Source organism: Emydura macquarii, unplaced genomic scaffold (genome assembly GCF_026122565.2).
Source record: "Emydura macquarii macquarii isolate MOO-44397 ecotype Brisbane River unplaced genomic scaffold, CSIRO-AGI_Emac_v2 contig_2795, whole genome shotgun sequence".
NCBI lineage: Eukaryota > Metazoa > Chordata > Testudines > Chelidae > Emydura > Emydura macquarii.
Window position 1 is genome coordinate 5,361,483 of NW_027132932.1, and position 25,962 is coordinate 5,387,444.

Consider the following 25,962-nt stretch of genomic DNA (forward strand, 5'->3'; position numbering starts at 1 on the left):
CTCAATGTAATTATTTTTTTAAAAAGGATAAAAATATCTTCTGTAGCCTTTCATTAGGAGTGATTCTAAGATGTTACATGTAACAATGTATTTGAAAAAAAATTCAGATGGAAGTGACTTTATTTATTAATTGATATTGTCTCTTTAATTTCCCTAAAATGGTAATGCTGACACTTGTCCCGCCTGTATATGATCTAATTAGAAACACAGGTACATTTCTTTTGGCCTTAACTATATTAGTTCTTCACAGTGATAATTGAAAATGAATGTGTTCAGCCTTCCTCAGCGTACTGGTGTGACGCGTGGCTGTAAGAGGCTGCACTGTGATTTGAGGCGGGACGTTAATATGGGGAAATTGGCCTTTCATTGGTGAGGAGCAAGGTCTTCCTGAATTGCAAGAGAGACACATTCTGTAGTTCTCAGTGTTCATTCCAGTATCGCTAATGGAACATTTCTTACTGCTTTCTCCCTACTCGCATGAATCATGTTGAGCAGTTGTAGCTGAATCTCATGCAGACCCTGCTCCCAGGAGAAAGCATGCTGTGTCACACGACTGCCAGAAAAAAATAGGAAAAGGACGCTCGGGCATGCAGAGGCATGTTGCAGTTTTTAGCTGGCCTTACCACGTGGGTTGCACTCAGACAAGAGAATTTTTTTCCAGTCTTAGGTGCAGACTAGCTACAGTAATGTAGTCCTACCACTTGGCACAATATTTTAAGTTGTTAGCTTGTTTTTTACCATAGGCTTTTCTTTTTCACTGTTACCCGATGCTAATATACATATATTAGAGAGGTTTAGCCAATAGAGCCCTGGACTGGGAGTCAGGAGACCTGGGTTTTATTCTCAGCTCTGCCACTGACTACTTTGTGACACTGAATAATGTCTGCCTCACTGTGCCTCAGTTTCCCCTCCCACACCTTGCCTGTGTTGGCTGTTTAGACTGCAAGTTCTCGAGGGCAGGGAGTGGCTTTCTATGGGTATGTACAGTGCCTAATGTAGTGGGGGCCCAAATTCAGTTGGGGGACCTTTGGCACTACTTCCTGCCTATGAGTAGCTAAGAAGTTAGTAGAGGAGTTGCCTAGTGTAGAGAAGTAGGGAGGGAGAAGCTGACTGCTGTCTCCCCAACCCTGTACCTTCAAGATGAAGCGATTGCTTTTGGGAGTTATTAGGGTAAATGTCAGGATAAAGCCCTGTAGGATGGGATTCATTCCTGGAGGGAATCTATTAATTCCAGGAGAGTTGTTACGATAGGAGTGAATTTGGCCGTATGTGTGTAGTTAAAATCAGGGACCATTATGAAATGATCACGACTGTTCACCACAATGGAATTTGATTTTCACAGTCAGATTAACAATAAAAAATGCTCAGCACTCCTGGGCTCTCGGTTTGTAATGAGGTGTGTACAGAGGAGCCTGTTCAAGCAGGTGATCTGACCCCTGGAGACGGGTGCAGATTTCCCACTGCCTGGCACCTTATGCAAAGTAAGCACTAAACACTACCAGATCAGCCGTTTCCCCAGGTGTGAATGACTGCACAAGGTGTCAGACCGAGGAGAATTAGTGTCAGTGGACCTGATTCAAACAAACCCCGCCCCAGCACGGGTATAATAAATCTATCAACTCCACCAGTGGAGCTAACCTGGTGTAAATGAGATCGGAAACAAGTCCCATGTATCTGTGTCCCTTTCCTCTTGAGCTGTGTAGGTACTGATCTGGGTAGCCCCCCAGGGGGTTATAACCTAGCAACTGGGCTGTTTCTCGGCAACAAACTGTAGGTCTCCCTCTCATGCTGAGAAGAACTCTGGGTTCCACCTGATGAAGCGGTTGTAGAGCCAAAGCAGGCTGCATATCAGCGAGATTTCAAGTGCTGGGCAGTTCCACGTCTGTCTTGCTACGCATAGGGAACCTTCTCCGTGTACCTATAGGGAAAGTCTCATTCTAATTCTTGGTGTATGTGCAGGAGTCACGCTGTTACTGCTGCTTTATCTCTTTGGTCATGAGAACGCTGCATTTGCTTATGACTCTGTGAACCCGGCCTCCCCATCTCATCGGCGTGAATAACTCCCAAAGACTATAATATCTGAGACCCGCACACATGGCAGACAGAGAGCCGAGTCCTCAGTTGGTGTCAGTTGATGTAGCTCCATTGACTTAAGTGGTACCCCACTGCTTCTTACGCTTTCTCAGGATCTGGCCTAGAATGTGTGAAGGAAAACTTCACTGTAATGTAGAGGGTTTGAATCACCTCTCATTGCATAGAATCCGTGAGCTCTTTAAAGGCGCGTCTGAGCTACAGTACAAAAGAGCGAAAATGAAATCGCAATATGTGTCAGCAGTAGTTCTAAATGCAGGGGGGCTGTGTGGGGCCATTGTTTTACACATCACCCAAAAGAGTGCTAGGAGCTTGTAACTTGAGCGAAGTTATACTAGGGATGAATTTGTTTCAGGTAATGTCACACCACCCTAGATGGGGATTGACCCTGACACCTTTGGATCTATAAGTGGGCACCGCTTCTGTTTGAATTAAAGGGATAAGAGCAGACTCCTGAACTTCTGTACAGTCTAGCCAGCACAGGGGACAGACAGAAAGCCACTTTCCCTAGGGTGGATTAGACCATCATTGCAAAGCATGACAAAATCAGGAAACTTTACCAGTCTTTGTCAGGGAAGTTTATTTTGGTTCCAATTTCTCTTTTAAAAGAAAATGATTTTTGATACAGCAACAAAAAGCATTTTCCAGCTGTCAACTTCCCTGCACTTCCGTGGGGTGAATATTATAATCCCATTGCACGGGGGGGAGGGTGAACTGAAGCACAGGGAGAGAAAGCAGCCTGTCCAAGGTCAGAGAGCGAGTTAGTTTATGGAAGAGACAAATGTACACCCCAGGAGCGTGGTGTTTTCCCCATCTTAAAGGATTTAAGTAACTCCCACTGAAGTCAATGGGAGCTGATGGTGTCCTGCAAGTGAAGGAACCAAGAATCCTAACACACAGTCCCCCACTGTAATTCAAAGCAGCGGCAATGCCCTTTGTTACAGAATGCAAGGCTCTCGCTAGCCAAGGAGACTGCTCCTTGTGACTTGGTTCTCCTGTTCCTGTTGCAGGACGAGATGCCTTTGGAAGCTGAGACTGGAGAGCGAGCAAGCCTTCTTTTTAGTCAGACATTGGAGCGGAGAGACCGACAACATGAGCTTGATCTGTGTGTACGGCTTTTAGAGAATCTTTTAAATACTGACCAGCTGTGTATTGTTTTCATTGTGTAGGCACGTCAGTTGATCCTCCAGAACGGTTTAAGTCTAACTGACCTGGACAGGCACCCGGAGGTAAGGGAACAGTAGAAGTGAAATCTCTTCTGTGTCTGTGGAGCATCGATAAATTCTCCTGCAGAAAGAATCTGGCTGCTGTATTAAGATAACGCACTCCCCTTTCGGCTCTTGGGACAAGGGTTTGGATTGTGAGCTAAGGCACAGCTGGAAATGAGCCTGATCTGTTTCAGTCCTAGTTTGCGCACATCACAGAGCCACAATCTGGCTGAGAATCTGCGCTCAGGGGAGAGCCAGGGATGGACTAAAAGGTGGTGTGCAGGTTAGAGTGACAATCCAGTGTCTGAGCTGCAGGAAACTTGTTCTGTCAGATTCTGACCAATTCATTTGATGCCTTGATTTCATGAGCATTAAAGCTACTCTCCCTAATCCTGAACAAACACAAAGTGAAGTAAAATAGAAGGGCCAGACATTGTTTATTGGAATTTGGCCAGGATTCGGCAGCTAACAACCCACCCTAGGTAAATGTTCAGCGTCAGTTCTAGCGGCCCAGCCTTCCTTGTATCAGTTCAGCTCTGATCTGGAGTGAGCAGTGCTGTGCTAGACGCGGAGACACCACCACTTCCTGCAGTACCTGTATTTTCCTAGGGAGTCTCCCGTTCACACACTAGCCCTACTTGTCTTACAAGACTAGACAAGATCAGCAGCTTGAAGTGGTGTGGCTGGTGGTGGGAAAGATATTGCTGGCCTTGCTGACTGCCTGCTGTTTATCTGTGGCTGTATGTTGTATGTTGCGTTTTTTAAGAGACATTTGCATTGAGCCCTTTGGCCTTGAGTCCTCCCAGAGCGAGTTTCAGTGCACTCAACAAGCCTTCTACAAATCAACAGCGTTTTGCGTTCAGCAGGTGCAAACAAGGTGTACACTAAACCAGTGGCTCTCAACCTTTTCAGACTGCTGTACCCTTTTCAGGAGTCCGCTTGGTCTCGCGTACCCCAGGTTTCACCTCACTTAAAAACTACTTGCTTACAAAATCAGACCTGAAAATACAAAAGTGTCCCAGCGCACTGTTACTGACAAATTGCCTACTTTCTCATTTTTACCATATAATTATAAAATAAATCAACTGGAGTATAAATACTGTACTTACATTTCAGTGTATCGTATATAGAGCAGCATAAACAAGTCCTTGTCTGTATAAAATTTTAGTTTGTACTGACTTTGCCAGTGCTTTTTATGTAGCCTATTGTAAAACTAGGCAAATATCTAGATGAGTTTATGTACCCCCCGGAAGACGCCAGGGGCACACGTACCCCTGGTTGAGAACCACTGGACTAGAATCTCCATGTAGCATCGGACCTCCTGTTGGCATTAGGATATTTCTCCATGCAGTAGGATGTGGGCAGCTCTTAACGGATGCATGTGTTATGTGTCTGAGTGCAGCTGTGCAAACAGCAGGTGCCTGCATTACGCCAGCTTTCATGAAGAGCCGATGTGTTTCCCAAGGTTTCCAAGCCATGTTTTCTTTTCCCACAGCTCGATGTCGCCATTGACGGAGCTGACGAAGTGGACTTTGAACTCAATCTTATCAAAGGTGGCGGGTAAGCCATGCCTGCTTCTATTTGCTCATAGCTGCAATGCTGCAGCCAGGCTTAACCGAATAGAATTATGTGATTAGAAATGTTTCTATTACGCTAGCATAGAGGCCTAAATTGAAATCCGGGCCCCACTGTGCATAGTGCTGTCTAAAAACTTAATGAGAGACAGTTCCTGATCCAAAGAATTTATAATCCAAGTATCCAAGTTGGACTAGGTGGGAGTAGGAACAGCAGCGGCATCTAGTGGTACAAGCCGTGGTTGCTTTGGGTTATGGCTTTGCTAAAGTTCATGGGAACTTCTTAATCTTTTCTCACCGATCTGTCAGGAGCGGATTTGTGTTTTTAGGATTCCATGTGAATTCAGTGCTTCAAAAGGTGTCAGATTGACATCCCTGGATATCCACACAGCAGGTATAATAATACTGGCTTCCCTGCCGTGTCCATCACTGTGCCTCTCCCTGGGCCTGATGGGACCGTCTGTAGAGTGTAGAGAGTGCAGGTTTCTGTGTCCTGAGTGTCTGTGCTAAGTCCCCTTTGGGCAGAGATGGTCTGTATGGTAGCATACTTGGCTGCTTGCCAGCTCCTGAGTGACCATGGCTGTCAGTCTGGTACCTCTCACAAGCACTGACTTACATTACACTTGAGGTAAGTGGGAGGAGGGAAAACATCCTACCGAATGTGTGGGGAGAATGCGAGGGATACTGTCAGCCTTTGGGCCTGTCTAACCATGACAAGGCCAGTTGAATGTGTTTACTTCTTAATTTTCTTCACAGAGGCTGCTTGACGCAGGAAAAGATAGTGGCAGGCTATGCAAAGTGCTTCGTCGTCGTTGCTGACTACAGGTAAAATACGTACTGCACTTCATTCCCACAAGGTGGAGACAGGGCCAAGTTCAGCCATCGCTAAATATGAGCGTTCATTCCCTGAGTAAGCGTGTGGAGGCCAGTGGGAAGAAGTCAGTGGGAGCTTGGCCCTGGATGTCAATGGGAACAGGATTGGGTTCCAGTGAGCCCAACTCATGAAATGAATTTGACTTTTGTTTTTTAATCTGCAAAACCCCAGTGTTCCCAGATGGCAGAATATGCCCGCTTCAGAATTCACTGGACCCATGCTTTTGGGAGTGGCTATGCCCAGCTGCCTTGCCATCTTTCCAGCTTGGCTGGGCATCATCATTCCCCCTCTGTATAGATCCATAGGATAATAGCAAATTAACCTGCAGTCTTTTTGCACAAGTAAGCGGGTGGTTACTGGATGGAATCCTGTGGACTGTGTTATACATAAGGTCAAGTTAGATGATCTAAGGGTCCCATCTAGCCTTAGAATCTATGAATCTGTCTCCAAAAAGGTTTAAGGGGGACTTGAATGGTGCACTAGGTTTCTGCTAGTCCTCTGAATTCCCCCCTGAAGGAACTGGATGTTGTGTCCTTTGAGGCATTATATGCCAGTATAACCATTTACAAAACATAATTTGACAATAAATGTATTAAGAACACAAGAACAGCCATAGTGGGTCAGACCAATGGTCCATCTAGCTCAGTATCCTGTCTTCCTACAGTGGCCAATGCCAGGTGCTTCAAAGGGAATGAACAGGTATTCATCAAGTGATCCATCCCCTGTTGCCCATTCCCAGCTTCTGGCTAGGGATCCGTCAGAGCATGGTTTTGCATCCCTGTCCATCCTGGCTAATAACCATATTATTATTTTAGGTGCTGTAATGTTAATATTAATCCTGTTTCAAACCAATTTCCTATAGAAAAAATTCTAAGAACCTGGGGGACCAATGGAAGAAAGGAATCCCCATTGAAGTCATCCCAATGGCCTACGTTCCGGTCACCAGAGCACTGGCCAGGAGGTTTGGTGGCGTTGCCGAGTTGAGGATGGCTGTTCGTAAAGCGGTCAGTATGATCAAAGGTCTCTGAAGAAGGCCGCTCCCCCATGTGGGTGTGCGCGGAGTGTGGCAAAACAGGATTGTGTGAGATAATGCCTGTGGGAATGTATGATTTGTGCTTTTGAATGTTTATAAAAAAACCCCAAAAACCTCCTGGCCTAAATTTTCAAAAGTAGCTAGTGACTTTGGGCATCAATTTGCTGACCTTCTGAAACTTCAGACCTCTCTAAGGTATCTCAAGCAATACAGGAAAACACAAACATTTTTGGAATATATTAGGGACAAAATTTTGTTTCAGAAAGTGGCAGAAGTACCAAGGGGGACATCCATTTTAGACTTGATGCTGACTAATGGAGGAATGGGTTGTGCATCTGAGGGTTCAAGGCAATTTGGGTGAAAGTGATCGTGAAGTGATAGATTTTTTGATTCTAAGGAAAGAAAGGAATGACAGCAGCAGAATAAGAACATTGGACTTCAGAAAAGAAGAGTTGAACAAACTTACGCCTGGTATATACTTATTGGGAAATTTGGTGGTAGTTGACAGGAGTTACTCAAGCTATGTAGAGTAGCTTGTGTAACTTACGTCGACTTCCTAAATTCTCTTCTGTGCACCATCTCCACTATGCTGCGCCAATGGAAAATGCGTACCCGTTAATGCAGCGCTATGCTTTTTTTGGAGGTGGTTTTATTGAATCGACTTCTGGATCGATTGAGCGGATCTTTACTTCCGCTCAATCGATCCAGATAAATAAATGCAGGCAAATCTTTACATACTGAGAAATAAACGTTTCCAAGCGGCGTGCTGTGAGTTTCACCACGCGACTTTCCTTTGGTGGTGGTGCTAAATTCCACATGTCTCTCTACAAAGCACTTTGAAAAAATGCCCCTCTAGTTTTTAATATTTACTGATACCTTATGAAGAAACTCAGAATAATAACTTAGAATATTCTGTTCATAGGATCCTTTCCATAAGGAACTGCACGGCTTTCCTTTGTAACAGGCAGCTTCTTTGACTTTCTCAGATGTGACGTAGCTATAGAAACCTGATAGAAAGATGCACCCTGGCAATGCTACTACTATTTTCATAAGACTGCAAAGAGATGAATTTCTGAAATATATTGTTCATATGGCACTTTCATTAATCTGTGCCAAATGTAATGAGTCATTCAGTACACACCGGCCTTGGGAGCCAGGAACTCCTGTGGTCTGCCATTGACTCAACTGTGCAACTCTGGGAACATCACCTATCTTCTTTGGCTCACTGCTTTGTGAGAATTAGTGAGTGAGGAGTACAAGAGCAATATAATGCTTAATAAAATACATTGGTGCTCGTTTGGCCTGATTAGTTCACCAGTATTTGGTGTCTTGCAAGCTTGTTTCCGTTAGATGAGAATGAGATGAGTCAGGTGTGTTCTTGAAGTCATCTTGTTTGTGGACGTTTCTTGTAAATAAAGTCCTGTTTCCCTGAACACTGGAGCAGGTGGTGGCCTTGCTCAGAATGCCCAAGTCAGCTGCTCCAAGGAGCTCTGTGTCCAAGAAGATCTGTCCATCTGCTTCCCCTCTGGATCACAGTTCTCCTGCAAACCAACATGCTATCACCTGTGTTTGCGACCAAAGCAATCCCTCCACAAGGGTTAGCACTGACTTGTCATGAGAGCTAGCATCACAGCTGCTAGTGGTTTTTACTGAAGTACTCAGCATGCCCACTGGCCTTAATGAGGACAGCTGTGATTATCCTTGGCTCCAGGACCCCTCTTGTGCCAACCATTAGCACCTTTCAGTATAACAGTATTATTAATGGTGGCAGTGTTTCTAACTGAAGCTCTTCTGATAGCCTAGAAGAGACTCTTTTAGGGTACTGAAATGGTTCCCTCTGGGAAAAGCATCCCCTTATCATGCTTAAATTGGTTAATTAAGGCCTGTGTCTTCCAACCTCTGTGGGGAATATGACTAAAAGCCATGTTAGTAGCAGTTTATTCTTGCACTGCTGTGAAGTCAGTAGGAATTTTGCCCTTTTCACTGGGAGTAGGTTCATCTCACAAGTATGTACATTTTTAATCCCACATTCGCTGCGGTGTCTAGGTGCTTTCCACAGTCCATAGATCCACATGCTCTGATGTAAACTGGATAGCTTTGTATTTGTTGTCCCACCTCCCCACGGTGCAAAACAATGAGTGGGACAATGATACAGTTAAATAACAGCAATTTTCTTTGTTTTAAATGTTCTGTTTGAGACCTTTATTTCTAATGGAAAGCTGTGTGGGCAGCCAACTTTGTGCCTGATTAAAAAAAATCCTTGCAAGGTAGTTAACGACACATCTTTTTGCCTAGGGTCCCGTGGTGACAGACAATGGGAATTTCATATTGGACTGGAAGTTTGACAGGGTCCACAAATGGAACGAAGTGAACACAGCTATAAAAATGATACCAGGTAATCTCGCCGATTAAAAAATCTCTGTGTTCCTGAGGCCTGGAAATAAGGCATCAGTTGTTAACAGTGAGAGCAATAAACCATTGGAACAGTTTACCAAGGGCTGCGGAGGACTCTCTATCACTGCGAATTTTGAAATCAAGATGGTTTTTTTTAAAGCTCTGCTCTAGGAAGTCGAGGAGGTTCTATGGCCTGGGCTCTGTAGGATATCAGACAAGATGATCACAGTGATGCCTTCTGGCCTTAGAATCTTTGAGTCTATGAAGTTACACTGGTGTAAGTATTTTGGTTAGGGACAGTCTATTTTGCTTCCTGAACTGGAATAAGTTATCCCAGCACAAGAGTGCTTATACTGGTATAAAACTGTGTACACTCTAGAGGGGTTTTTGTCACTTTAACTATCCCGATATAATTCAAACAGCAAAACTTTCTAGTCCAGATAAGTTCTAAAACCTTAGTTCAGTGAAATACATAAGCACTTGCCTAGTTTTAAGCACGTAAGTACCAGGGTGCTACTCGCATGCTTAGAGATAGCAAATGCTTGAGCATCTTGAGTGAGATGTCAATTACATGGGTGTCCATTCATGCCAGTGACTTTACCCCACTGTAACTTCATTAGGAGAACTAGATCCTAATCTTTTTGGAATGCTTTTTGTGCCACTTCAGGTAGTTCCTCCTCATGGCGACGCTGAGGGATGCTTGTAGTGGGATTTTTCAAAAGCATCGAAGTCCCATTGAGAGTTAGTGGGACTTGTGCACTGAAGGGCTTGTCTGCGCACATGCAGTAGGACTCTAACTTTGTCAGGGTAATTCAAGTGGTCCAATCCCCCTAGGGTGGAAGCAGTTTATATCAATGTAAAGGTGCTTGTACCAGCAGAGCTCTTCCCAGGCAGAAGGGGAATAAGCTGTGTCAGTATAAATGCGTCCACGCTAGGGGTGGCACTGGTAAAACTATTGGTAAAAGAATTGCATCCCACCAGACACAGTGATACAGATACAATTGACCAGGTCTATACAGATTTTGTAAGTGCTTTTAAAAAAATCTCACCCTTATTTTTTACAAAGGTTTACAGTGGCCATGAAGTCTCAAGTGGGGCTGTGATGTGTAGCACGGCTGCACAGCAGCTGGGGGTGTGATTGCCAGCTCGGGTACACACACTAATTCACTAAATACGACACTAGCTGTGGCAGTACGCATCAACTACCAGGGTACAATCCCATCTAAGATCATAGGTACATACTCAGTCGTCTAGTCTGAGTCGCCCCTTGTGCTGCCACACCCATGTTCTTACTGTTATGCGTTAACGTGATCAAAGCTAGCACGTGTACATCTGCCTGAGCTGGGAATTACACTTCCCATGTGCGGTGCAGACATATACGTAGCGCTTGAGGCAGTGATTTAATTTTAGGAAGAGGATTATTTTTTTATCATCATTGTATAGCTCAAAAAGGAGCCAGGATTTAGTCAGAGGATCTTTTGTTGGTCAAATAAAATAAAACACACAACTTGTATATTTCAACTCTCAATAAGAAGCTTGACTGCCTTTACCCTGACTTAAGTTACATTTATTGAAAAACCCCCCGAATATCCATAGTTATTAGACCATCCACTAGGTGGCAGCATTGTTTCATTCATCTCTTCAGAACAAAATTTGTCTGAAATGGGAGACAAGTAATTTAAACTCAGTTCTGCAACCCGACTCATTATGGGTGGCGTACGTGTGAGGAAACCTGCCATGCAGAGGTGCCAGCACTCCCTGATGTTCTATAATCCTCCCAATTTTTACATGTAATTATTAAATGAGTAATTCAGGCTTAGATCTAGGAATGTTGCAAGTGCATATTTTGTGCGTGTGGACACAGGTCACTCTCCACCACTGGGGTCCGATGAGCACTGCATATAGTGCCATGGCGGCCAGGGACATTCACCGTGCTGTGGCACATACGCAGACTGCGCAGTCAGGGTCTGATAGGAGGCGAGCCATTTTGAGCGCTGCTGGATTGGCTGCCCAAGCCACAGGCTGCGTTTTGTGCTCTGACTGCCCCAGGTGGACCCTGCTGGACTAAGCTCATGGACTCTAAGGTCAGAAGGGACCAATATAATCATCTAGTCTGACCTGTGCAACGCAGGCCACAGAACCTCACCCACCCACTCCTGTCTTAGACCCCTGACCTATGACTGAGTGGTTAAAGTCCTCAGATCATGGTTAAAGACTTTAAGGTACAGAGAATCCACCAACAATTGAGCTGTGCCCCATGCTACAGAGGAAGGCGAAAACCCCCCAGAGTCTTTGCCAATCTGCCCTGGGGGAAAATACCTTCCTGACCCCAAATATGGTGATCAGTTAAACCCTGAGCGTGTGGGCAAGACTCACCAACCAGACACCCAAGAAAGAATTCTGTGTAATAACTCAGAACCCAGCCCATCTAACATCCCTTCACAGGCCATTGGCATATCTACCACCAGGAGTCAAAGATCAGTCCATGGCCAAACTGAGCTGTCCTATCAGACCGTCCCCTCCATAAATGTATCAAGCTCAGTTTTGAAGCCAGCTAGGTTTTTTGCCCCCACTGCTCCCTTTGGAAGGCTATTCCAGAACTTCACTCCTCTGATGGTTAGAAAACTGTGTCTAATTTCAAGTCTAAACTTCCTGATGTCCAGTTTATATCCATTAGTTCTTTTGTCCACATTGGGCTGAACTTAAATAATTCCTCTTCCTCCCTGGTATTTATCCCTCTGATGTATTTATAGAGAGCAATCATATCTCCCTCAGCCTTCTTTTGGTTAGGCTAAACAAGCCAAGCTCTTTGAGTCTCCTCTCATAAGGCAGGTTTTCCATTCCATGGATCATCCTAGTAGCATCTCTGCACCTGTGCCAGTTTGAATTCATCTGTCTTAAACTTGGGGACCAGAACTGCACACTATTCCAGATGAGGTCTCACCAGCGCCTTGTATAACAGTAGTAACATTTCCCTGTCTCTACCGGAAATACCTCGTCTGATGCATCCAAGGACTGCATTAGCTTTTTTCATGGCCACATCACATTGGCGGCTCATAGTCATCCTGTGATCAACCAATACGCCCAGGTCCTTCTCCTCCTCTGTCACTTCCAACTGATGCGGCCCCAGTTTATAGCAGAAATTCTTGTTATTAGTCCCTAATTGCTTGACCTTGCACTTTCCACTATTACATTTCATCCTATTTGTATTACTCCAGTTTACCAGGGGTATAATTCTTCATCATCTGTGTTTTTTTCAAGTCAAACAATGTCCCCAGTCCTACAGTTTTTTGTGCATGGGCCAGTGCAACAGTCTGCTGGCAATGTATTGCAACGCTGGGGCCTTCAGGCGGAAGGAGGGGTGTGGTCATGAAACGTGTGTTATGGAAGAGGTGTGAAGTGACTTGGATCCTAATTGATGTTTGCTGTCGAAACCATTCATGTCAACAACATCTCAGGGTCCTACATTTCTTAACCCTTTTTCATCCCAAAGCAAAATGACTCTGGAACACAAATAACGGGATCCCTTTCATGTGCCACTGACCGGAGTCAGTGAGAGATGTCACAGCTGTTTAACAGCACCCAGCAACACGATGTCCATGGGGCCGGATGCAATGCAATGCACCTGAGGGTGCTGAGGGAGTTGGCTGAGGTGATTTCAGAGCCATTGGCTATTATCTTTGAAAGCTCGTGGCAACAGGGGGAGGTCCCTGATGACTGGAAAAAAGCAAATATAGTGCCCATCTTCAAAAAAGGGAGGAAAGAGGATCCAGGGAACTACAGACCGGTCAGCCTCACCTCAATCCCTGGAAAAATCATGGAGCAGGTCCTTAAGGAATCCATTTTAAGGCACTTGGAAGAGAGGAAGGTGATCAGGAACAGTCAACACGGATTCACCAAGGGAAAGTCATGCCTGACCAACCTGATTGTTTTCTATGATGAGGTGACTGGCTCTGTGGATGTAGGGAAGGTGGTGGATGTGATATACCTTGACTTTAGCAAAGCTTTTGATACTGTCTCTCACAGTATTCTTATCAGCAAGTTAAAGAAGTATGGGTTGGATGAATGGACTATAAAATGGATAGAGAACTGGCTAAAGCATAGGGCTCAACGAGTAGTGATCAATGGCTCCATGTCTAGTTGGTAGCCGGTCACAAGCGGAGTTCCCCAGGGGTCGGTCCTGGGGCCGGTTTTGTTCAACATCTTTGTTAATGATCTGGAGGATGGGGTAGATTGCACCCTCAGCAAGTTTGCGGACGACACTAAGCTGTGGGGAGTGGTAGATACCCTGGAAGGTAGGGATAGGATACAGAGTGACCTAAACAAACTGGAGGATTGGGCCAAAAGAAATCTAATGAGGTTCAACAAAGATAAGTGCAGAGTCCTCCACTTAGGAAGGAAGAATCCCATGCACAGCTATAGACTGGGGACCGACGAACTGGGCAGCAGCTCTGCAGAAAAGGACCTGGGGGTAACGGTGGATAAAAAGCTGGATATGAGTCAGCAGTGTGCCCTGGTTGTCAAGAAGGCTAATGGCATATTGGGCTGCATTAGGAGGAGCATTGCCAGCAGGTCACGGGAAGTGATTATTCCCCTCTATTCGGCATTGGTGAGGCCGCATTTAGAATATTGTGTCCAGTTTTGGGCCCCCCACTACAAAAAGGATGTGGACAAGTTGGAGAGAGTGCAGCGGAGGGCAACAAAAATGATGAGGGGGCTGGAGCACAGGACTTATGAGGAGAGGCTGAGGGAACTGGGCTTGTTTAGTCTGCAAAAGAGAAGAGTGAGCGGGGATTTGATAGTGGCCTTTAACTACCTGAAAGGGGGTTCCAGGAATGATGGAGCTAGGCTGTTCTCGGTGGTGGCAGATGACAGAACAAGGAGCAATGGTCTCAAGTTGCAGGGCAGGAGGTCTAGGTTGGACATTAGGAAAAAGTTTTTACTAGGAGGGTGGTGAAGCACTGGAATGGGTTACCTAGGGAGGTGGTGGAATCTCCATCCTTAGAGGTTTTTAAATTGAGGCTTGACAAAGCCCTGGCTGGGATGATATAGCTGAGGTTAGTCCTGCTTTGAGCAGGGGGTTGGACTAGATACCTCCTGAGGTCCCTTCCAACTCTATGATTCTATGATGTGCAGTTGTTTAAGGCAGGAGATGAAAAGGGTTCCACAGGGGGATTCCTATGGCAGAACGACTGGAATTGGGTGTCAGTGTTAACACTTCTACTGCCATAAAAAGTGCATTTGACTTGCAGTGCCACGAGTCAACATGACTCTGTTCAGAGACAATTTAAATACATGCCACTCATTTCATGCCGTCGGGATGAACACAGCAGTGTCATTTGGGAAAAGGAGTCTGTAGGCCTGTTGTAACAAATACAGCTTTCACCATTTCACTGCATAATGCAACTGGTTGCCAGGTGATTTCTTTCCTTTTTGATACTTTTCCATAGACTTTTTTTTTTTTTGGAAGGCCAGAAGAGACCATTAAATTATCTTGCATACCACAGGCCAGAGAATTTCATCTAGTCACTCCTGTATCACACCCAGTAACTTGCCTTTTAAGTCAAGGAGGGGGAAATTCACTTGATCATCTAGTTTTAGCTCCATGTAACACTCTACATAATTTTCTCTCCCCCCTCAAGCCCTGATTCAGCAGGGAACTTAGTATGGGTCTAACTTTAAGCACACGAGCAGTCCTGCTGACATCAGTGACTCATGCTAAAAGCGAGGTTTGCACCTATATACTTTGCTGACTCAGGGCCTATGGACGTATGCATCAGAGGGTGTGGTGCTGAGAATCCTTGCTTAGACTCAGTAGCAGTTCTGCTGAGGGAGGGGGGGATCTCTGTGAAGGGGCCATTCACTGGTTTATTTTTCATACTCTGAACCATTATGAATGAACTGCTCTCACCGCTCCTAAGAGTCTCCCACCTTGTGGCAGCTTGTGGGGTAAGCACCAGATTCCCTTCCCCAGAAGTAATTGGCTCTGTGGCAGGTGAGTTTGGGCGCGCGCCAAGGCCGTTTGCAGCTCCATAGATTGTGTCAGACCAAGGCTAGCACTGGATTATGAAAGAATCAGGAGCTGCTCAGTAGTGCAGAAACCTGCCTCTGCTATGAGGCCTGGAGCAGAAAGCGATGATGAAACCCAGCCCCCCCTTTAGGGTGTGCAGGAATCACAACCAAAGGGGCGACTCCTTTGCCTCCTAGTAATAACGCCAGTCACACCAAAGTGTCGTCTTGCTCATCTGGTTCCTAGCCCGTCTTTGCACGGAGCAGCTCCGCATTGTGACATCTGACCCACCCCCGCGGCCTGTCCAAAACGCTGCACTTTAAATAGCCATTCTCTGCTGCTTGGAGCTCTGTGTAGAGTCCTTCCGCCACCTCCCGGCCTCCTAGAATACCGCCACTGGCTTGTCCCCTTCTGCATCAAGCTCAAGACTCTTGTCCTTGCCTTCAGTGCCCTGCGCTACTCTGCCACCTTCTGTTTCTGTTTTCTCCCCCACGTGCCCATGCTCTGCCAATGCCTCCCTCCTCCTCCCCCTTTGTAGTCTTCTCTCACCCTCACCTTCCTGCCTCTTCCGATGTTCCCCTGCACCTAGAACTCCCTTGCGAAATGGGAGAGCCCCCTTTTTACGCCTCTCAATGAAAACCCCCTGCCCTGCTCCACCAGCCTCCCCTTCTCACGCAGTGCACCGAGAATCACTCTGTTCTGACTGTGCACTTAGGGATGCGATCGGGCAAGGCGCAGGGCGCTGTCGCTTCCCGTCAGCGGGGAATCTCTCAGGATTGGGCCTTGGACTGAGCGCCCGGTGGCAGGGACAGTTTCTTCCTCTGTTTTATACAGCCCTGAGTGCAGTCAGCAGGTAATATCTGGAAGTGAATTGTACCCTGGGTCTGCCCCCTGGAACGTGCTGGACATGGATCATCTGCATTGCTTTATTGCACTTAAAAGTAATGGGTAAAATCCTGCACCCATCGACGTCCATGGCAAAACTCTCATTGACCCCAGCAGGGTTGGGATTTCACCGGGTATCTTGATGATCACCATTCCATGGGGTCTGAATCTATTTTTCAGCACCTGCTCCCAGCAGCCACTTGATGTCAGCCTTGAGCCCCAGGCAGAGATGCTACTAAACCGGATCTAAATTCACTGGGGGAAGTTGCCATGTGTGACTCGGTATTTAGCGTTCCACAGCTGGGTTTCAGGTGCAGTTTGTGAAAATCCTGTGCCGTTGATTGCTGCTGTGACAGCGATTCCTTTATTTTCCGTTCTGAACCATGCCCTGCTGCAAAAAGGGAGGTGGCTTTGTAAGATAGAAGAGGAAAAGAAACAGAGCCATCAAGACATGCACACTCTAATCCAAAGCTCCCCCCTGATAGTCTTCCTGCAATGCTTTTCCTCCCTGCATTGTGGATCTCACTCCTGCTGTTATGTGAAAACTTGATGTGTGTTTGTGCAATGCTGCCTCAGGGCATAGTGCTTACTGACTGCTGTGGGGCTACTTGCTAGCCCCCGATCCTTCTGAGGACCGGAAAGCTGGATTCCCTGACTTCAGTGGGGCCGCCAGGGGTGCAGGTGTTCTCTTGCACTGAGCAGGTTGCAAAGTCAGGGCGTTAGTAAGCACTTCACGCTATGTTCTTTTCATACACGTGAGAACAGTCATCCCAGATCCGCTCAATGGTCTGTCTAGTCCAATGTCCCGCCCTAACAGTGGCCTCTACCATTGCTCCAGCAGAAGGTGCAAGAAATCCTGTAGAAGGGAGTTATGGGGTAATCTGCCAATAGGGACATTTTTCTTAACCCCTTCTTCCCCCATCAAATTCTAGGTTGGCTTATGTCCGGAAGCAGAAATGTCAAGTGCTTTCAGGATGGAGGCTATAGATTGTAAGCTTGTCAGTACAGAGACTGATTTGTAAAGCCATAGTGGATTTTAAGGCCCAGGTCTTCAAATGTATTTAGGTGCCTAAGTCCCATTGAAATCAGTGGGAGTTAGATGCCTAAATACCTTCTGAGCGTCTGGCCTGAGTGCCTGATCAGTGAATAATAATACAGTCCCTAATTCTAGAGGGTTAGAGCAGCCAGGGTAAGCCTGGCAGCTAAGAGATGGTTCGAGCCCTAACTTGTGTGTGAATCTTCTGTTCCCAGGAGTGGTGGAGACAGGCCTCTTTATCAACATGGCAGACGTGGTTTACTTCGGCATGGAAGATGGTTCCGTCTGCGCCCGGGAGAAACCGGCCCTCTGACACAGTCCAGCCCCAGGTTGCTCCCTGCCTTCCAAATAGCTATCATAACGGTGCCAACCTGACATGTTGCCTTAACGGGTGGCCAGCAGTGTCGCAGAGGTCGGGGCAGAAGATCTGTCGGAATCTGCTGATGTGCCACTGAATGTCTTTTTTTAAAAATATATTCTCTATTTTTTATTGTTCAGGAACGCTATCTTTTTTTAAAAAGAGTCATTTGAACAGAAGTTGCTTTTAACATTTTTATTTTGTTTTATAAGAAGCATTTACCAAAAAGGACACGTCTCACAGAACTTGAACCCACTGGTTGCTCTGACAGCATCTTGTTGGGGGGAAAATAGATCACAATGCATTGTTTTTATTTAGTGTGCTGGGAGGGAAAATTAAAGATGTAGCATGTAAAACAAGGGCATATCCAGGTGGGACCTGCTGAGGCCTTATTGGAACCTCTTGGTTCTGTATTTTCTGCCCATTGTATTTTTTATGTCATGGTTTTTAATAGTACAGAATGCCTAGTTATTCTCCATGAGTAAAACTCATCCCTGTGCAGAGGGTTGGGACGTAAGTGTTTCATGGGCCTTTTTCTGGCCCTCTGCCCAGGAGTGAATTTCATCCTTTGGGCCAAATGCTGCTCTGTTAAACCAATGTCAATCCACAGTAACTCCCATCAAAGTTTAATCAAATCAGTGAAGTTACTCCAGATTGATATCCTTGTAAACAAGAGCAGAATTGGGGCCTTGATCAAGTTTACAGACCTTTATTTGAGAAGCTTTGAACAATGCATAGTACCTTAGTGATAAATCATTTGGTTAGGAATGAAGACCATTTACTACATCTCACAGCTGGTTGATTTATGGGAGGATAGAGCGGAAAGCAAAGGAGTATTGAGTCTTCCTGCCTGAACTGGATAAAAATGTAGCAAGAGGATAAGGCACTCATCTGTTGTATCCTATTCCACCTATAGGTGCTTTGCATGCTATAGTTATATGTCAGAAACTTGAGTAATCACTTCGTACGTTATGGGCACTGAAATAAAGAGCTGTAATGCCATGTTTTTTGCTGTTCTGGTTCTCCTTTACAATGAAATATTTAATACATAGTGGGACAGAACCTCAGTTGGTGTAAATCGACTTCATTAGAGCTATGAATATTTCCACTAGCTGAGGATCTGTCCCCGTTTGTGTAGCTTAAGTGGGACTTAAATGGGTTTTAGGCTTTTTGCCAGCTCTGTGTACAAGAGTGAATTTCACCCACGCTGAACGCACACGTTCACATTTGATTTCCTCTTTGATCATATCAAAATATAATTTTTTTTTTTGCCATAGCTCAAGTGTCTGAATGACATCTGTTAGCTGCATGCAAATTCCATGAAACTGAGTGAGAATTTGCATGTGTCTAAAAAGTGCACGTGTGAGTAAGATGTTGTTCCTGTTTTGCAAAAAAAAAGGTTATTTTGGTTATCTGAAACCTCCCCCTCCCTGCACATGTGTCCTTCAGTTCTAAAACTACCCTATAGTTTTATGCCACGATGGCCTGCAATAGAGCATGTCCAGTAAAGTAATGATGATGGAATACACTTGTGAGACGAGACGGTTTGTAAGATACTATCATTGCAGCCTAGATTAGGAACATGAAGCCAGAGAGAAGTTGTTTCAGATTGACTGAGTAAAACTTTCAGACTCTTCGTTGCTTTATTTTCTATAACATCATAATAGATAAAAAGAATGAAGAATAAAGTAAAACTAATTTAATCCTACGCAGGATTCTGTCTTGTTGCACACTGTGCTTTCCAAAAAGAAGTCTTTTGTGGGAGCAAAATTCCCATTTTCTGCAGACTTTGATTTCCCTAAAATAAATGGCCACTTCACCAAAATAACCTAAATCACTGGGCCCTTGTATTTCATCATGAGCTTGATCAATGAGTCCAATGGAAGGACGCAATACCAGGCATCTTGTACTTGTTCACCCTCACATTTAGAGCCTTATCTGGATGTTTTCTGTGTGTGTGGGGAAGGGGGGCAGAGGTGCAGTGGAAGTGTAATAACACTTCATTATAATTCTATAGCACATTACAACAGGATGTCTTTATGGTGCATGTTTAAAGACACTCTTTTCACTCTTTAAACCCATATTTAGGCATCTAAATAGAAGTGGCTTCATCTTCAGAGGCACAAAAATCACAATGTTCATTGTGTTAAGTGCTCTGAAAATAAGACAATTTATTTAGGTTCTTGGATCTGGGAATTAGGTGCTTAAATCTAGGCACCTGCTTTGAAAACACTGGCTTTCTAATTCTTACTCCTGTGAGAAAAGAACCATACCTATTTCTAGAGATGGGGAAACTGAGGCACAGATTAAGTTGCCTGGCCCTACATTACACACAATTAACTGACAATGCTAGGAGTAGAACAGAGCATCAAAGACGTGATTCTTAGCCTGCAGCTCTAACCACTTAATCCACTGCCTGTGTAGCAACACTTTGCAGGGATGTTTTGCGAGAAAGAAAACTTGCACTAAAAAGATTTGATAACTGGGTTAAATCGTTCTGTTTTTATCAAAGAAAAGCTACTGAATTGTCCTCAGCCTGGCCCACTCTGCACAGTTATTGCCTGGATGTGGAATTAGGCATGATACTGCCTGTCTCATTACCAGCAGGGCCGCAAGAACACAATGTTGCAGACACAACTCCCACTGTCCTTGCTGGTGTCAGATACTTGACTATATTCAGTGTATCTTTTGGTGTTTACTGTCCCTCTGCTGTAGTAATGGGGTTTGTTGTAGCTTACACAATTGAACACTTTCTGCAGAGCCAGCCTATCCCCAGGCTGTAAATGCATGAGACGCAACAAGGGATTTACCAGAGAAAGGCGGAGCAGTGGTCCACCAAATCCAGTAAATGCCATCATGGATTTAAAACAGAGCAGTGATGCCTCAGGCTACTGCTGTTTCCACCCCATGCATCTGGGCCTCTAACCTCCAAGGCACTGAGCACCGTCAGCTTTCACTGCCGGTACATAAACACATGCCTAACTTTCGCTACATGATTCCTCCCCATGCCTTCCATGGGACTTGTCCTGTGCTGAAAGTCAGATACAGTCTCAAGTACGCTGCTGAACTGGGGCTGGTGTGAGCGGGTGTTGAGGGTGCACAGGAGCTGCTAGGGTTGAAGTCCTTGGTTAGTTGCACAAAGCTGTCTGTGGCGGTAGAAAAAAAATCTCCCTGGCTCCCACAGCAATCCTTTGACACCCTAAAATTTTGAGGCTCAATTGTCCCCATCAGTGTATGCATAGTGATAGGTGCTCAGTGATAATGCAGCTGTTGTTAAAATTATTCAGCCCTTTTTCAAATCAGCCTCAGGAATCTCTGACCCTTTGCAGCAGTGGGATGCCCAGGCCATGCCACACAGTCGGAAGGCCTTCCTTTGTATGTATTCGCTTATATGTGTGCTGGTGGCTGTCACCTTCTGAGTGAACATCCCTTGTTCGTGTATGATGGGAGAAAGCTAGAAACGCTGCTTCTCTCTCTACCTGAGCGACTGGCAGAAGACAGTGGCTTGAAGTGGGAGAAGAAAACCAAGTAGTTACCAGCCGCCCAAACAAGGGAACAGGAAGTGTGAAATTAACCAGGAAGAATTCCTCCTTAAAAAGTCCAACAGCACTAGCTAAAGCATTGCAGATCCCTCTCAGCTTGATATTCTGGGTTTGTGAGAAACTGCTGATGTGCCAAAGGAAAGACGGTCCAAGGGTTAGGGTGCCCGCTTGGCCCACTGGTGAGCTGGGTTCAGTTCTCAGCTCTGCTATAGATGTGCTGGAGGACCTTGGGCAGGCCACCTAATCTCTCTCTCTGCCTCAGTTCTCCACCTATAAAATGGGGCTAACAGCACCTCCCTACCTTATGAGCATGTTGTGAGGATCAGTGTGTTAAGGAGTGGGAGGTGCTCAGGTGCTGGGGCCATGTAAGTACCACAGGTCAAGTGATCCCTGTAGTTCAGTTCTGAATCTTAGCACAACTGGTCTGGGACACCAGAAAGTCTCCCGCAGTGATACCCCCAATCCCCTCCCTGGTGCTGGCTGTCGTTCAGTCTCTAGTTTAACCGGGAGGACAAGGCTACTGGGGACTTTGAGGCCTCTCAGCTAGGTGCCCCTCCTAAATACCATCTTCAAGAGTCACTAATGCTGATGCATGGCTGAACTTCACTCCCTAGGAAACTGGGCGCGTTGCTCCCGGCCCCATCCCACCCACGGCCATTCTGCCCCAGTAGGCTGTGGGCAGCTATGCGTGGAGCACATTCTCTCCTCCAGAGGCTCCGGCGGCTGTGGGGAGAGGATGTGCGGTGCAGCTCCTCAAGGTGGCCTTTGGTTTAGAATTGTGGATTACGATTGCTGCTCAGAAACTGGCTTAGAAATTTGGAGTATATCGAAAAGCTCCAATCAACACAAGGATGAGAGCTGGGTAAACTGATCCAGCAGGAGACTGCGTGAGCCTTGCTTGAAATAGCCACTGGAAGAGTCAGAGAGCCATGTTCCAGAGTGTTTTACCTTCAGACTCAGCAGGGCGGGCGAGCTAATTCTGATCTGAAATGCCGGGTGTCCTGACTATCATTAATGTCTTTAGATGGTCTCTCCCATCCCCTTTGATATTTCTGTGCAAGGGTTCAGGGCCAGGTGTCCTGTCTGCCTTCAGCCCTGATAAAGAGGAGGGATCGGATGGTGTGTTTAATATGGCGACCATAGTTCGTTCCCACCCTTTCATACTGGTTTTTAAATTTTAATTTTATTAAACAGAGAGGTGCTCCTTCGCACAGAGAGGGAAAGCAGCGTCTTTAGCCCAGGGCCCAAAAGTCTAAGTATACCAGATTCTGCTCTCACTAAATGATGAGTGTAAATTCAAAGCAACCCCACTGATTTTAATGGAGTTGCTCTGGTTTTGAACCAGTGTAACCAAGATCAGAATTAGTCTCAGTGCACCCATTAACAGCATCCTTTAAACTGCTGCCTGTTTTTGTAGGGGCCAGCAGGGGGTGCTCCAAAATAGCATAACTTGGACACTAGAGTCTGCACATGCAGCCCCTATTAGCCCGGAGTTCATGGCTTGATTCTTCATGGCAGATCCCTATATGAAACTGCAGAGTGATGCAGGCTGGCCACCCATAAGGAGCTTCTCTTCTCTTCCTTCACTGAGCCCGTCTTGCTTCTCAACTTCATACGTGTCTAAGGGGAAGTAGGGAAAAGCTGCTGAGAGTCCAACACGTGTATGTTGTTACTGAAAAGCAACATATGTGTAAAATCAAAACCAGCAGCTGGAAAGAAGCTGCTCGTTATATTTCCTTCTCCATATTAGTGATTCCAAAGCAGTGACAGATTTTATTGCATCAGAAAGGATACAATTTTGACACATTTTGGAGAAAGGTGAGGTTGAACTACTTTGACACAAGTGAGGCCAGCAAAGATGAACAGGCTTCCCACTCTCTATATGGGAATTTATAGCCCATTGAAACCTGTCAGTCCCAAACTACTAGGGTGAACACTTTTCAGGTTACACCTTTCAGAGGCATTACTCTCTGTAGCAAAGCACACCATAGTTACAGTTCAAGTAGGATCATGCACTACAAATATTTGTATTTTCCATTCTCAGGGGATTTTTATCCATCATTTACCAAGAGCTATCTACCCCCGTACTCTTCTCCGAGTGGCTTTGTGACTTGATGCCACGTCTCTAGATTACTATCCTTGATTCTTGGTGTTTCTTAAATCTTCTGCAGAGTGGCCAGCTGGGATTACAGTACTTGCCAATGTCTTTCTCTAGAAGAGAACTCTTCAAAACAGCTTCAGAAATGGTGCTGCCATTTCTGTTCCACTATCCTCCATTACAGCATGGAGATCATGCCCTGGACATATTCTTAGATGGATAATATTATGAAGAATTGGAAGGCGAAGCCCAGTTGACTAGAGAAGTAGAATGCTGCTGTTTTATGTTTTTGTTATTAATATGTAGGGTTTTCTAATATGGCGCACAGAGTACAGCATTCAGAATTTTCTAGTCCATTAGGTTCCTGTCACTGGACTTTTACCACAGTGAGCAATGACAATCCGCCGCCTGCACATAAACACCTGAGTAGCTTTTTTCTAAAAAAGAAATCTTGCCCACAACATGGGTACTTCATTTGTGATTAACATTGAATTGAAGATTGACTTTGTTTTGGGGTAAGCTTAAACATTTCAAGAAAGATCAGTAATTGCACTGAAATGAACAAGCAGGAATAAAATAAAATAAAATATCTGTCTCTTAATCTAACAAAATAAAGTCAGTAAATTACTTTCAATAAAATAAATGAAAACATAAGCCAAACATTAGCATTAATAACTTAAATTATAATTTAAATAAAATAAATATTCAAGTAAAATAATTCCTCTAGTTCCTATTCCAAAGTGTATGTGTATATATATGTATTTTGCCATAGCTTTTATATTATTTTCATTATAGTGCTTGTTTTATGATCTGATAGCATTTCTGAGAAACTTGGCATAAAAAGGGAAGAAAGTAACTAAACAGACAGCAGAGGTGATCTATGATCTGTAGGTTAGTTAATTTAGTGTAACTAAAATAATCAGAAGAAAATCAGCACAACTTAATTACCTAGTGAAAAAAATCATCTTGACTAGAAGAATCAGCTGGAAAATGAGAATTATGCCTTGGAAACCCAGGCTTTGCTCCAATGCCTATTGCCATCAGTGAAAGCCTTTCAATGGACATTAATGGGAGTGGAATCATGTGGATGGTCAAACTGTGCTCTCAGTAACATGTATAAATCTGGAGGCACAATTGCTCCCAAGGGGAATCAGGGGTACAGTCAGGGGATTTACTTCAGATCTGCACCAGTTGAAACTGAGGACAGAACTTGACCTCAGCATTTTTTACAAGGGTTTGTGAAGAATTGTCAGTGATTTTGAGGAAAAACAAAGAAATCCTCCTTTTCTAGGTGACTTTTCCCAGATTTTATTTCGCAAGCGTTATGATGTCAAATCTTTCTAGGGCTTCTTGAGTCTCGTGTTTACTCACTCTATATGGACAAAAAGAATCTACATCTGGACTGTAGAATAAAAGAAAACTCGACACTTGCAGGCTGAATACAATGATTTGTCTTGCATAGCAGGATCCCTGACATCTAGTGATTCATTCACTGAGACTCAATATATGGGATAATATGTTATAAACTGTGGATTCTTACAAATATGACCCTTAGTGTGGACTCTCACCTTAAATCTTTCTTTATAATATATGCTTTTATATTTAAAACATAGCAGATTAAAAAGGAATTTGTGCTGGTATTTAATTGTCATTATTTTGTGCATAAAACTACCAATTCTATTCTAAATCTCCACACAGGGCTTGCTAAGCCCACTGAAGCTAAGAAGTCTTTCCACTGACTTCAATGGGCTTTGGATCAGACCTTTATCTCATTAACATATCAAGATCAGTTAATATATGGCCACTACGTAATTATAAAACTTCACCGATAATTTGTTACAGACATCTTGAATCCCATATGAGTTATCTCCCAACATAACATTTTAATAAAATGAATGTAAAACCCTGGAGATTTTTCTTTCATATTGCCTTTATAATAACATCAGCTTTATAATGAATTCATTAAGAAATGTTTAATTTGCTTGAAATTCAATAGAGCTTTTTCTTCATATCCTTGCTAATACAGTCTCTCAAGCTTCCTTAATTACACTTACAACCATACTTGAACATTTTTAGACTGTCCAAGTAAATTATATGAGCAAAACATCATACTGATCAGTGACTCATGAGGTAGTTTTCACTATAAGAAATCAGGTTAAATTACTATTTTTATGGCAAAAAAATCCCTTCCCAACCCTTCACCGAAATGTTTTTTTTCTATAGATGTTGTGTCCGTTCTGAAATACAGCTGAATCCCCATCTTTTCATTTCACACTGAGCTCCTCAGTTTCAAAATTTCAAAAGGATGATGATTCATATAAATGATGGAACTCAGTCGGTGACATTCAGACCTAAAGCAAAATGATTAGTAATTTTGGGTGTGTACCCAAGATACCGTAAAGAGGCCTGATTTACAGGAGTAGGTGCTCAGCACTTTGTGGAAATCAAGCCCTTTTAAAGTGTTTCAAGATGGGTCCCCCAAAAATGAGGCACCCTAACTCTGAAATCACTTCTGACAATTTTAACCTGATAGCACATTGACCAGTACACTATTTATTCAGGATCTGATCGTACCAGGTACTGAGCACCTTCCACTCCCATTGAAATTAGTCGGCACTGAAGGCACTCAGCACGTTACAGGAGTGAGTCCTTAATGATGATTGTATGGAGCAGCAACTGATGTGGTTGATTGACTTTAAACAAGTAACATAGTGTTAAAACATCTAAACACTCCTGCACTTTAATATCTGGACTAATTTTTGGTATTGCACTGCTTAGTCACTTTACATCTGAAGTTGACATAATTCCATTTAATTTTGGGTTTAACCACGGCTAACAGTGTTAATATGGGTATGAATT

The 25,962-nt window shown here is 44.5% G+C and overlaps 1 protein-coding gene across 1 annotated transcript in view; it reads left to right on the forward strand.

Annotated features, from left to right (window-relative positions):
* RPIA (ribose 5-phosphate isomerase A) overlaps positions 1-18,465 on the forward strand; it is a 34,841-nt gene extending 16,376 nt beyond the window's left edge. Inside the window, exons 4-9 of the mRNA XM_067567672.1 lie at positions 3,261-3,320; positions 4,795-4,859; positions 5,630-5,698; positions 6,610-6,751; positions 9,076-9,175; positions 17,321-18,465. Coding sequence (XP_067423773.1) covers positions 3,261-3,320; positions 4,795-4,859; positions 5,630-5,698; positions 6,610-6,751; positions 9,076-9,175; positions 17,321-17,418 — 534 coding nt within the window. The 3' untranslated portion in view covers positions 17,419-18,465. The remainder of the gene's footprint in view (positions 1-3,260; positions 3,321-4,794; positions 4,860-5,629; positions 5,699-6,609; positions 6,752-9,075; positions 9,176-17,320) is intronic.
* The last annotated feature ends 7,497 nt before the right edge of the window (positions 18,466-25,962 follow it).